General features: G+C 36.5%; 1 protein-coding gene across 4 annotated transcripts in view; it reads left to right on the top strand.

The window, feature by feature from the left end:
• LOC106056272 (BAI1-associated protein 3-like) overlaps positions 1-13,179 on the top strand; it is a 328,613-nt gene that overhangs the window by 88,916 nt on the left and 226,518 nt on the right. For 3 of the 4 annotated variants that reach the window (XM_056019443.1, XM_056019441.1, XM_056019444.1), the window contains exon 3: positions 4,532-4,757. In XM_056019443.1, coding sequence (XP_055875418.1) covers positions 4,534-4,757 — 224 coding nt within the window. In that variant the 5' untranslated portion in view covers positions 4,532-4,533. Of the gene's footprint in view, positions 1-4,531; positions 4,758-11,604; positions 12,189-13,179 lie in introns of those variants that run through there. The other variant, XM_056019448.1, reaches the window with a different exon arrangement.

Below are 13,179 nucleotides of genomic sequence, written 5' to 3' on the forward strand. Positions count from 1 at the left end.
ACAAGATAGGAATCAATTTAAAAAGAACAATTAGTTAATTAATTATTTGTGATTAATTATTTTGTTTGATCTCAAAATAAGGGAAATAAATGTTACTTAATGAGAGATGTTACGATCTTCTCATTCAGGCCTTCTGCAAACACTGCTAAACATAACACAGTACATCTAATACAAGAACTTGACAACAAGAGTTTCAATAAACATTGTGGCGGTTTATTTACAAATACATAAAAAAACAGCCACTAAACACAATTGTCTACACTAACTTCAAATGCTTTGCTACACAACAGAACTGCCTAACTAATCACTACAAGTCTCTCTAGCTCGTGCAGCTACATTTTCGAGGACTCACAAGGTACCGCACAGTCCTTACTGCCTTGTTGCCCTGGACTCAACAGTCCTTTCTTACACACTGTCCCTCGTCCGTGAAGGTTCTCGCTCACATGACCACAACACGGGTCATACTTGCGTGTACTAGCAGTACTGTCCCTTGTCTATCGACAACCCTTGACCTGTGTGATTGGCATGAGTCGTATGTGTCAGTAGGCCTCATACATTAATCCTTTCAGTCCGCCATTGGAGTTATTACATTGCCCCCTTCTTAGATTTTTCCGTCCCGGACAAAATCTACCTTACGGCATTGGCTGTAGAGGTTTATCGACGCAGGTGGGGGTCTATCAGTGGGAGCGGCAGTGGGCCTGTATTGTCATCTCGATGGAGCCATCTCCATTGCTGCCAGTGTATGGCTTTTTCTCCAATCATTATCCAGGTACTTTTACTAGAGACGGTCACATTGTTTATAATCGAATCCCGGTCACTTCATTCCCGGTTACTTTAATCCCTGTCAATTTATTTCCGATCTCTTTATTCCATCCCCTGGTAATTTGTTCCCCTACCCTTTGATCGCCAGTTTGATACATTTGTATAAGCCATCGTATAATGTTGCAAGTTAAGGCTTTGAATTTAAACGCCCGTTTTATAAAAAAAAAAACAACTAAAGTATATATAAATATAAGATATTTGATGATATTTTTGGTTTGCTGATCAGAGGATTAATTGACCTGGGGATTAAATTACCAGGGGATGAGGTGACGGTGATGAAATGATCAAAGATGAAGTGAATGAAAAAGAAATGATCGGGGATGAAGAGGTCGGGGATTAAATTATCGAAGTGGACACCATTATAATCAATGTTTTGTTTGTTTGATAAAGCTAGACTACTTGTATCTTTGAATGATTTCACCTTGCCCAGCTTGTGTCTCAAAAACAAGTCAAAAATCATTATACTGTGGTAGGAATTTAACTCTAGCCATCAAAAGTTACTTGGATGGTGATTCAAAAAGATGTTTTTAAATAATGAATGCTGACTAATTATTTCTGTTTTCAGTTGTTCTTTTCTCATTTCCCGGACCTCATTTTTTTAAATCTCCCTGTCCTTTCTGTTCAAGTCTCTTTTTTTTATATTTCTTTGTGAAAGTTCGTCTCCTCCATTTAGACACTCAATCTCACTCTCAATCTCACTCTCAATCTTACTCTCAATCTCACTCTCAATCTGTCCAATTATTCTCTCTACTTCTCCCCACTCTTATGAATCTTTCTTTCAATCCCCACCGCCTCTCTATTTCTCTTGTATCTTGATAAATTGATGAATCTATTTCTATCACCCCCGCCCCAAACTCAGTTTTTTTCTCTTTCTCTCATAATCCTCACTGTTCAGTCTTAGTCTCTGTCTCACTCTCTCTTTCTCACTCTCTCTTTCTCTCTTTCTCGCTCTCTTTCTCACTCTCTGTTTCTCTCTTTCTCGCTCTCTTTCTCTTTCTCTCTCTCTCGTATACGCTCTTTTATGTCTCTAGCCTTTGTGAGGTAAACAATCTTACTTTTTTTTTTTTCTCTTTCTCTCTCAAGTCCCTCACCGACCCCCACTAAAGTGTGTGTAATATTTAATTTCGCTCAAAGACGAATCACGTTCAGTCCCAGAATCCCACGAGAGTACACTAAGTGCTTCGGTCTTTTAATAAACCTCCGCGTTGGGACCAAGTCCTTCTTAGAACATCAAAAACTCTGGACTTTAGGGACTTCAGTTTTGATATTTTAGCGAGTTTTTCTTTTTTAGAACTTTTTTATCTTCTTCTCACATCTTTGAATTCTGTTGGTTCGATTGTAAAACTATCACACACAAATATATAGAAACACACACACAACACACAAACCTGTGAACGTAGCCTCTTGCAACATATTTGTTCAGAACACAACTAACTCTCAGTCTCAAGTGAAGAATAGTTCCACTGATCTTTGAGTATCGTGTGTGTTTGTGAGGTAACCTTTGATGTTGTAATACAGTTGCTTAAAGGATGCAGCACTCCAATTCAAAATAGTTCAAGCTATAAACTACTTTGAGTGACATCATGGATCCAATCTTGAGACACTCCAGGAAAGACTACACAGTATAGTAGAAACAATGTATACAAACTCTTTTTTTAATGTTTGCGTACTTTTTACCTCGATTATACCAACTCACTCCGTCTGTTTGTCTGTCTGTCCGTCCGTCTTTCTATCTTTAAAGGTCTACACTTTTTTTTCTTCCACTTCCCATTCTCGGATCATGTTGAGACTTTGCATAATTATTCATTGTGGAGGACGACATATAAAGCAAAAATAAAATCATAGAATACTATTTGTGTACCTTTTTTCTCGATTAAATTCATTCATTTAATTTTGTTTTAATAATAATAATAATAATAATCTTTATTATCCGTAAGGAAATTTGTCTTACAATTTGAGCATTACACCAAACAAAAAACATTATAACTATAAGAAACCAGAGTGTACATTCACACATGGTCAATGAACTAAGCTTAGGGAAAATAAGTCTTGTGTAGAGAATTAGCCCCTCAATAATGAGAGATCTGACAGCGAATGTACTGGCGCCCGTTCTCCAAAGCACAAAAGTAGTTCAAGCGTACAAGTTGAAAGACCTAGACAGTAACTTACAAAATTGTTTACAGTTTTTATTGGTTCAAAATAAGTGATGCAATTTCACACAATATAATATTGTTGGTTTTTTTTTTTTTAAACATCGGAGGTGCGTAGGCTGAGCTGTAAGGTGCTTGGCTTCCAAACCGAGGGGTTGCGAATCCTGGTAAAGACTGGGACCTTTAATTTGGAGATCTTTAGGGCACCTCTTAGTTCACCCAGCTCTAATGTGCACCTGACATTAGTTTGGTAAAAGTAAAGGTGGTCGTTGGCGGTTGTCATGATACCCTCGCTAACCTTGAGACACAGAAACAGATGACGTTTACATCATCTGCACCATAGATCGCAAGGCCTGAAAGGTGTACTCTTTTTTTTTTAACTAATTTTTATTTCACTTTTGTAAGATTGATAGATCAGATCATCTAATCAAATGGTATTTAATTTAACTACAATTGACCACCTCAGCGTAAGTACTGTAACAATAACAATATAGATGCAAATACGAACAACAGTATTAAACAGCAGTGTTGTAGTATTTAAAATCAAATGAAAAAAAAAGATGAAACTGTCAACAAGCAATGACTGTGCCTAACACTAAGTATGTGAGTCTCCAATTAAAACTATATAACAAGACTTTAGTATTGGCTACACTGGACAGACAAATACAAAGACTTCATTGATGCCATTTCTACAGAATCGAAATATTGGAAATGTTTATAGTAAATGGTTTTATTATTTTTGAGCCATTAAAGAATTGAACCTGCTGCTGTTAAATGTGCATTGCCAACGTGTTTACAAAGCTTGTATCAATTCACCCTTTCTAGAAAGTTTGTACACGTTTTGTATCCCACACGCCATCTCGGATCAAGCTGAAATTTAGCACAAGTATTTTTTTTAGCTGACAAAATAGGAAACAATAAAAAAAATGTATCAGTAAGTTAAGTAACTATTGGTAGTTAATTATTTTGTTTGGTATCTTGAAAAGGGAAAGAAATAGTAACTGACTGATAAGGTGGTATAAGTTGAATTAATCACCTTTATACTTTGTAGAAAGAAAAGTTTGAAACTAACAATAAAAAACTATAAAATCATCTATTTTCATATGCATTTCTCTTGCACAGGTGGTTATTAAATTTGCCTTAGGTAGTTGAGGAGGCTTTAGCCCTCGAATTGGAATTCAAGTCTTCAGGTCTTAAAAAGCGATCACCCATATACCCCCGTCTTCCCCCCACCTTTCCAACTGGTCCAGACCTAAATATAATCATAACTTATTGTGAAAGTTAAATGTGTGATATAGCGCTTAACAAATACTATTGGTAAAAATGTGTCTAATCGCACATATTTGTTGTTGTTGTTGGTCTCGATCTATTACTAATTGAATCATATGACTATTCCAAACTAATTGTGACTATTACTCTTAATGTAAGATTTTAAAATATTTTTTTAAAAGTATTTTTATGTTTTTCTTTTTTTTTCAACAGGGTTAATTTTAAAAAAAATTTTTAGTGTGATTAATTTTATTTTTAAACAAATAACCGCATGGCTTATTTTCTTATAGGTATGGCGTCATCCTCCAACAGGTTGGCCACACCCGAAGCAAGCCACCACAGTCACCGTGGACATCGCAAACAAGGTCACTCTCACCGTCACGGGTCAAAGTCGCCCCAGCCTGGCAAGGAGAGGTCGTCGGGTGAGAGGTCAGACAAAAACTGGACCAGCACCAGACACACCAGGGATGATGAGGATGAGTTTAGGCGTGCCCAGTGCTTACGAACCAGCAAAGAGTGAGTACACTTAGATTCAGTACTTTGTTTCAGAGACGCCCCTTATCCCAGTGGATGACCTGCGGAAAGGAATTTCTGTTTTTGAAGGTTTAAAAAGTCAATTGCACAGAGAATTAGTAAATTTAAAACGCAGACAAAATACTAGTATCTTAAACAAAAATAAATCTCTACACTATTTCTTAACTTTCGTAAGTACACGCAAATGCAAATTGCAGAGTAGATAACTACTTTCGCTGCTTTTTAAAGATGATTTCGTTGTTATTTCCCTTCCAACGCTATAAGTTTCTTCTCCTACAATGCAATATGACGTCGGTCTTTTTGCCCTAGGGACTTAACCCAATAGAGGCTTCATCTAGTCACAGATGCAAACCACTAACAGTTTCAAGTGTCCAACCAAAAACTAAGTAGACAGTCATTAACCCCCCCCCAAAAAAAAAATATGATTTACTTTTTTACTAAAAAAAAAATAATGTGGCATAGTTTTATAAAATAATTACATCACACACATACATACATACACACATATATATTAGAGATGGGAATCGAACCCAACTTTTAAAGTTCGGGTTCGGTTCGGTTCGGTCAGATTTAAGTTCGAGTTCGGTTCGGTTCGATGACGAGTATAGTTCGGGTTCGGTTCGGTTCGGTCAGGTCTAAAGTTCGGGTTCGGCTCGGTTCGATGTTATGAAATTATGTAATAGCAAAATTAAGTTATAAGGTTTAATACAATTTATCAGATAAAACACTTTAAGTTTAATTTTTACATAAAACAAATACTTTGCAACATATAATAGGCCTATGGTCAATACTTTTTCCAAAATAATGTTGCCTACATACATTTTAAGCATTGTAAAAATTTCTTAATAGAGATAGAATTGAAGATGCGGCAGGTTTTTGCTCAAGTCGGCAAGTGGTTTAATTCTGGGCATGACAGGGCGCTAAGCGTATTCTAACCTTTTTCTCATAGTAAGAAGAGATATTTTTTTTAAAGGCTAATATCGATGTGCTTTCTTTCAGAACGCACTATTCATCAAAATAAAAAAACAAATATTCTTCGTGTAAAGACGTCTCTATCGAGGATTTTTTTTTCACACTAAGTCGTCACTATAATAAATTGCAATATACGGAAGAAATTCGACTATTCTGAGACAAAAAATGCAGAGGAATCACACTAGCGGAGATGTTTTAAAATGTTTTCTTCCAAACGTTTTGACTCATATTGTGCATACGAGCCTCGCAAAAAGCAGTCTACAGTTGACAAGGTCTTATTAGAAGATAAAATGACATCTCCTACTTAATATATTTTAATTTTTAAACATGTAATTATACTAATATTCAGATAAGTTAAACTGAAAATAAAACTTTTTTTTCGACGTCGCCTCTCCTTGTTAGTTGGTCGTTGGTTTGTCGCTTACAAACAGCTAGTACAATTGAACCAATAAAGGCGTTTTATATTTTTACCGGTAAGGATAGTATAGAGGGACTTCTTATGGTCCGTCAGTTACGCTGGGCAGGGCACGTATCCCGTATGGGAGACGAACGTATGCCAAAGACAGTCTTATTTTTTTTTTGTGAGATAAAAGGTGGCCGCCATAAAAGAGGCGCCCCACGGAAACGCTTCAAAGACCAGTTTAGGCGTCAACTTTGCTTAGCTGACATAGAAGAGAGCACCTGGTTACATGCGGCTTCAGAACGAGTCAGTTGGAGTTCACTCCCGAAGGCCGCGGGATACACATTTGAGACCAAAAGAAAATCCGCTGCCGAGGACAAACGCAGACACGAAAAGAAAAACTAAATGGACCACCTGCGGACAGTGGTTATGCTTGCCCTGGATGTGGCAAAATATGTAGGTCACATCTGGGACTGCGCAGCCATGGGAAAAACTGCATTCCTCACTAATCTTCGGACTCGAAGACAAGCCTTATAAAAACATATAAATTTAATAAGCTTTAAAATAAAGTTCTTATGTGAACAACTCAATATAGCCTAACTGTTATTACAATATTCACATATTTAACTTTTGATAGAGATGTAATATTAATGAAATATACTGATATTTAAACGAAATCTTGGTCTCAAGATTGTCTGCCGTTTCACATTTGCATTACGCTAATTTCATCATACTCAATGCATAAACACAAATCAGTCGCTTAACCTCTTCTTATCGCCACCAGACACCACACACACACACACACACTCTATGACACCCCTTTTTGTCAGGAAGTTGCGTCTCCCCATCCCCCAATTCAAGGTACTCGCCATCCCCTCCCACGGGGGAGGACCCAAAGTTTGAGAAACGCTGCATTAAAAATACTGATGATCAATAATGCAAAACAAAATAATAATAAAAATATTCAGGGGCGTTGCTAGGAATTTTTCATCATTTGGGAGCCCGGGAGGGGCTGGACCTCTTTGGGGGCCCCTGCATTTTGCGTAATATTGAATATTGTAAAAAAAAACTCTCATTTGGGCCCCCCCTCAAGTGGGGGCCCTGGGAGATTTTCCATTCCCCCCCTCCTCCCCCACCCTTGCTACGCCACTGATAATATTCCAATATGGAATACTTCACAATTTTGTAAAAATAAATCACTTAATAGAAGATAATTAAAATTTATTTTAAACTAGAACACAAATGAACTTATTGTAGATTTATATCTACACCCTCTAATTGGCCAAAACTATTCTACTCTCAACTAACAGCCATCTCAAATAAAAGTGAAAATATTTTAATGTTGACTTAGTACTTACTAGGAACTAGAGTCTAGATCTAGATCTAATTAGAGGGCGCCTATTCAACTCAAAACCAATATTGCAAAAGGCCCGCGAAAATTCAAGACCAGGGGGGAGTCGGCACATACGGAAAAACCCATGGGAACCCCAGCGCGCCGCTTTTTTTTTCTTTTTAAAGTTCTCAAAATACCCCCCCCCCTTACCAAGTTTTCAAAGTATAATGGAATCATTAGAATTTAAATAAAATATTTAAGTAATTTTTTTTATTTTTTTAAACCAAAAAATTTAAAAAAAAAAGGATGTACAAATTGCAAAATTAGTTCGGTTAAGATAAGGAGGGTTCGTTCGGTTCGGTTCGTACCAAGCAGTTTCAAAGTTCGGGTTCGGTTCGGTTCGGTCATAAGTGAGGTTCGAGTTCGGTTCGTTCGGTTCGGGTTCGGTTCGTTTCCCATCTCTAATATATATATATAGACATACATCTATATTATAAAGTAGAATGTGAGGGGTATGTATGTATGTATGTATGTATGTATGGATGTATGTTACTTATAGACATCAAAACCGCTTGACCAATCTTGATAAAACTAGGCAGGAATGTTCCTTGGGTACCAACTTAGACCGTAGTGTATGTATTGTAGCCCTAAAACAAACTTAAGACCCTCAAAAAAAAATAAAGTTGTCCGACTCTATTACAGCTATAGTATTTTATGGATCTAGGCCATGTCTACAATGTTGACATGAGAAAAGATAGAAAGGATTTAGACCTAGATCTAATTTTAAGAAATACACTTTGCGCAGATAGTTTTTTACTTTGACACATGAAAAGACAAAAGAAGATCCATTAATTTCATTATATAATAAAATTAACCTTCAATTTTGTGTTTCAAAAGCATTTTTTACATTAATTAGTTCCTTATATCTGTGATTACAGATTTCCTGACGAACATTCTTTCATTAGACAATTCAGTAATGAATCGCGTACTAAATATTAATTCGTTTAATTGTTTACTTTATAATCCCATCCCTAGATCTAAAACTCTAATTCAACTCTAAGATGATAAAACTTCTCTTCGCACAGATAGTTTTATACTTTAACACATAAACATATTAATTAAAGTCCATTCATTTCATATTTTGATCAAATAAACATTCAAATTTGGTTTTCTAAAGCTACAGTCATCTACGAAAGCTGCGAAGCCGAGTTAAAGGCCTAGATCTATGTTCATTCATGAATCGCGTACTAAAAATTATTTCGTTTTATTGTTACTTTATAATCCCATCCCTAGATCTAAAACTCTAATTCAACACTAACATGATAAAACTTCTCTTCGCACAGATAGTTTTATACTTTAACACATAAACATATTAATTAAAGTCCATTCACTTCATATTTTGATCAAATAAACATTCAAATTTGGTTTTCTAAAGCTACATTCGTTTACGAAAGCTGCGAAGCCGAGTTGAGATAGGCCTAGATCTATATTCATTCATGAATCGCGTACTAAAAATTATGTCGTTTAATTGTTCACTTTATAATCCCATTCATTTAACAAAGCTATCGCTCTTTTTGTTTTTTAATAGATATGAATGTTTCGGCTTCGGGTAAACCCATTTTCGCAAACCTAATTTTATTTTCGTAGCGAAAGAGAAAAAACTTGAAAGGATCATTAGTTAAGTTTAACATACATCTAAATCCAATCCACTAGATTATTCAAAAGCATTTTTTACATAAATTAGTTCCTGATATCTGTGACTACAGATTTCCTGGCGAACATTATTTCATTAGACATTACCAATGGTTACACATTAACACATCTCTCTACTGAGTCTATTCCTAGGCCTAGGTCTAAAACTCTTATTGAACTCTAAGATGATAAAACTTCTTTTCGCAAAGATAGTTTTGTGCTTTAACACATAAATATACTAATTATTGTCCATTCATTTCATATTTTAATCAAATTAACATTCAAATTTGTTTTTCTAAAGCATTTTAATACATTCGTTCGCTGTTCGCTAAAGCTGCGTAGCCGTGTTGAGATAGGCCTATATTCATTCATGAAAAAAGGTCACGCATGCACAGCACAGAATGAACTCTATAAAAGCCAATGTTTAACTCTAGATTAGTGTAGATTTAGATCTATGTCTACCTCAATATATACTTTATACTTTATACACATGAACATACAAAATTTAGTCTATTCATCTCAAATTTTAATCAAATATATGTAGGCCTACAAGCAAATGTTTTAATTTGAAAAAAAAATGGATTTAAGCCTATTAGCTATTTTGATTTCATAGCTTCATTCACACTATTTTTACATTGACACATTCGCTTTACTTATTACATTATTATTTCGTTTAATTGTTTACAAAACACTCTCACTGACTATATCGACAGTAATGCGCAAATAAAGACCCGCGGGTCGCGGGTAACATATGTCTAGTATATATATATAATGAAACACATGCTTTAAAACTAATGCAAGTATTAATCAGCCTAACAAAATACCAAGGCAAAAGGAGACAAAGTCTGTTCTAGTTTGTCATAATGATGAGCATGTATTCACACAGGTTATAGTTGTATGTGTGTATGTTATATGTTTGTATGTTATCTGTTGGAAAGCAACTTTCAAACAAGTTTATCAGTATGCTTGCCCCAAGAGGTCTCCACACACACACACACACACAATTACACACACACTCTGACAACACCAGAAGATTAAAAAAAAGTTGTTTAAGTCATGTGACTTTGACTTGAACAAAAAAATGAGAAAAGTTCCCCCGCATCGCGTGTTTCAGTAAGTTTGGGACTTGCACATAAAACTAAGTGACGATCATTTAGTTCTAATCAGAAACCTTAGCAAAACTCTCTGTGTGTTAGTCAAGACCTGGTCTATTATTTAGAAGTTGTCCAAGACAGAAATTAAAATCATGATTAGTAGCATTGTGACAATAAAATGTAACTGGAGGTATTGTTCATATATTAATCAGTGAAGTTTGAAGAGCTTTGGGCTAATAACATTCTTATTACACATAATGAATGGAACAATCGTACTCTAAACTCTTGTATTGTTACTCCTTTCAAAGCTCATGAAATGTATGGCTATGGGTTGTTTTGAGTTGTATTTTCTCGGTTGGGGTGGCTGCCTGGGGTTATGGTAGGCATTGTGATTATGTTCCTGATAGTCTCCAGTTTGAACCCTGCTCACCGTCATTCTGACTTCCCGAAAGAGAATTGTGCCAGGATGTAATTGGTAGCATTTCTGGAAAAGTTCTGTAAACTTTTTTTTAAAATGTAAATCATAATGTGAAGATGGGCATGGATTTTTAGTTAATACTGATTTACGCTCATATCAAAAGATACACTCAGATTTCAGAAATAATTATTTTCTTAGAATTTTATTAATTAGACGATTTGCAAGTTTATTTCAATGACAGAAATTTCAAACGCAAATTCTAATGGCCATTTTTTTAAAATTCGCAACCACTGCCTGTAGCTGTACAAAATATATTTCAGGGGGAAAGGGGGATAACGAATATTAAAAAAAAAATAAAAGAAAAAAATAAGTTTCAAATATAGCGATTTTAAAATTTTTTAGTAAGGACTTAAGACTTGCCCGTCCTGAGAACTAAAGACTTGCCCCTAGTGAAGACTAAAGACTTGCCCCTAGTGAAGACTAAAGACTTGCCCCTAGTGAAGACTAAAGACTTGCCCCTAGTGATGACTAAAGACTTGCCCCTAGTGAAGACTAAAGACTTGCCCCTAGTGAAGACTAAAGACTTGCCCCTAGTGAAGACTAAAGACTTGCCCCTAGTGAAGACTAAAGACTTGCCCCTAGTGAAGACTAAAGACTTGCCCCTAGTGAAGACTAAAGACTTGCCCCTAGTGAAGACTAAAGACTTGCCCCTAGTGAAGACTAAAGACTTGCCCCTAGTGAAGACTAAAGACTTGCCCCTAGTGATGACTAAAGACTTGCCCCTAGTGAAGACTAAAGACTTGCCCCTAGTGAAGACTAAAGACTTGCCCCTAGTGAAGACTAAAGACTTGCCCCTAGTGAAGACTAAAGACTTGCCCCTAGTGATGATTAAGAGGGAGGAACAAAGAAACAAGATAAGAGACAAAACAACAACACATAACTCGCCCCCCATTGCACCGCCTCTGCCTCTTGATCTTTCAGTACTTGGGAAACTTCCAGCCTAATTCTAAGTAGATTAGAAAACAATTTCTCTCGGGTTGATGGATGAAGTGTTTACTTCGATGTGATGTCAGACACTCGTAGACTGCTCTTATTTGTCCGGCCTCTATCTTGTCTCGCCGCTGGAGTCTCGGTTTGTCACGCTGACAGCGCTGGAGTCCAGGCTCTCTTGTCGTGTCAGATCTAAACACCTGCCAATCGAAGGTTCGGGCAGCCAGTCAATATGTATATCACCCCCGCCCCGCCCCGCCTCGCCCCATACCCATACCAACCAGCTCGATTCCGTTTCACTGCAATGAGGGATAAAACACCTCGGAACAAGGCTCGCGTTCTGAGGATTTGAGTTTTGTAACAGTAAATACTTGGAAAGTACGTTTTGTTCTAACTACTGGTGGTCTTAGTGCAGTAGGGCAGTATGACCTAATTAAGTGATTGACAGACACAAGACAATACAAAACATGTGGAACTCACACAAGGATACTCGCTCCTGGGAGGACCCATTTATGTAAGTTTATATGTATAAATATATTGATTCATTCTTTTCTCTAAGTACTAGCTGTTATTAATATTAATCTTATCTCTTAGGCATATAGAAAGGCAAACACAGAGAGAGAGAGAGAGAGAGAGAGAGAGAGAGAGAGAGAGAGAGAGAAGAATGTATTAAACTTATGGTTGCAGTATGGAATGTCGTTCGGACTTCTGGATGTTCTCGGGTTCAAACCCTGCCCTCTGCCATCCCCTGTCGTTCTTCGGAAGATTCAAACTAAGAAGTAGATTATCTTCAACTCTGAAGGAACATCTGAAGCATGTCAAACATTTACAAACATTTTTAAACGCATATATAATCCTTTGAAATATTTAAACAATGAACCAGATATTTATTAAAATGACTCTGTGGACAGGTTGTGTGCAGTGACCTATACCCTCGTTAAGCTCATTAATATTAATAAATCTGATTAGAATGCTACATTTGTGTAGAAAGAAATAAAATGCTTGTACATTTGTGATGAAATAAATAAAGTGAAAATTATTAAATTTCAGTTGCATGGTGGCTTAGTGGTAAAGCGCTTGGCTTCCGAACCGAGGGGTCCCGGGTTCGAATCCTGGTGAATACTGGGTTTTTAATTTCGGTATCTTTTAGAGCGCCTCTGAGTTCATTTATCTGTAACGAAGAAAAGAAAAGGCGGTTGGTCCATTAGCTGGCCACATGACACCCTCGTAAATTGTGGGCCACAGAAACATTTGACCTTTACATCATCTGCCCTATAGACCGCAGGTCTGAAAGGGGATCTTTACTTACTTTACTAAATTAAATCTCATTTCCCTAATTTTCTTACATTTTACAGTGGCGGCGACACAGTCTCAAATCCGACACTATTCAAATCTACCACTCCACTAGTTCCGCCGATACTTTCATTAACCCTGGATCCTAGATTGGCTGACTCAATGTTGACAGATATCAGTTGCTTTGATGTCAACTTTCAGTCACACATCTC

Source organism: Biomphalaria glabrata, chromosome 2 (assembly GCF_947242115.1).
Source record: "Biomphalaria glabrata chromosome 2, xgBioGlab47.1, whole genome shotgun sequence".
Lineage (NCBI taxonomy): Eukaryota > Metazoa > Mollusca > Gastropoda > Planorbidae > Biomphalaria > Biomphalaria glabrata.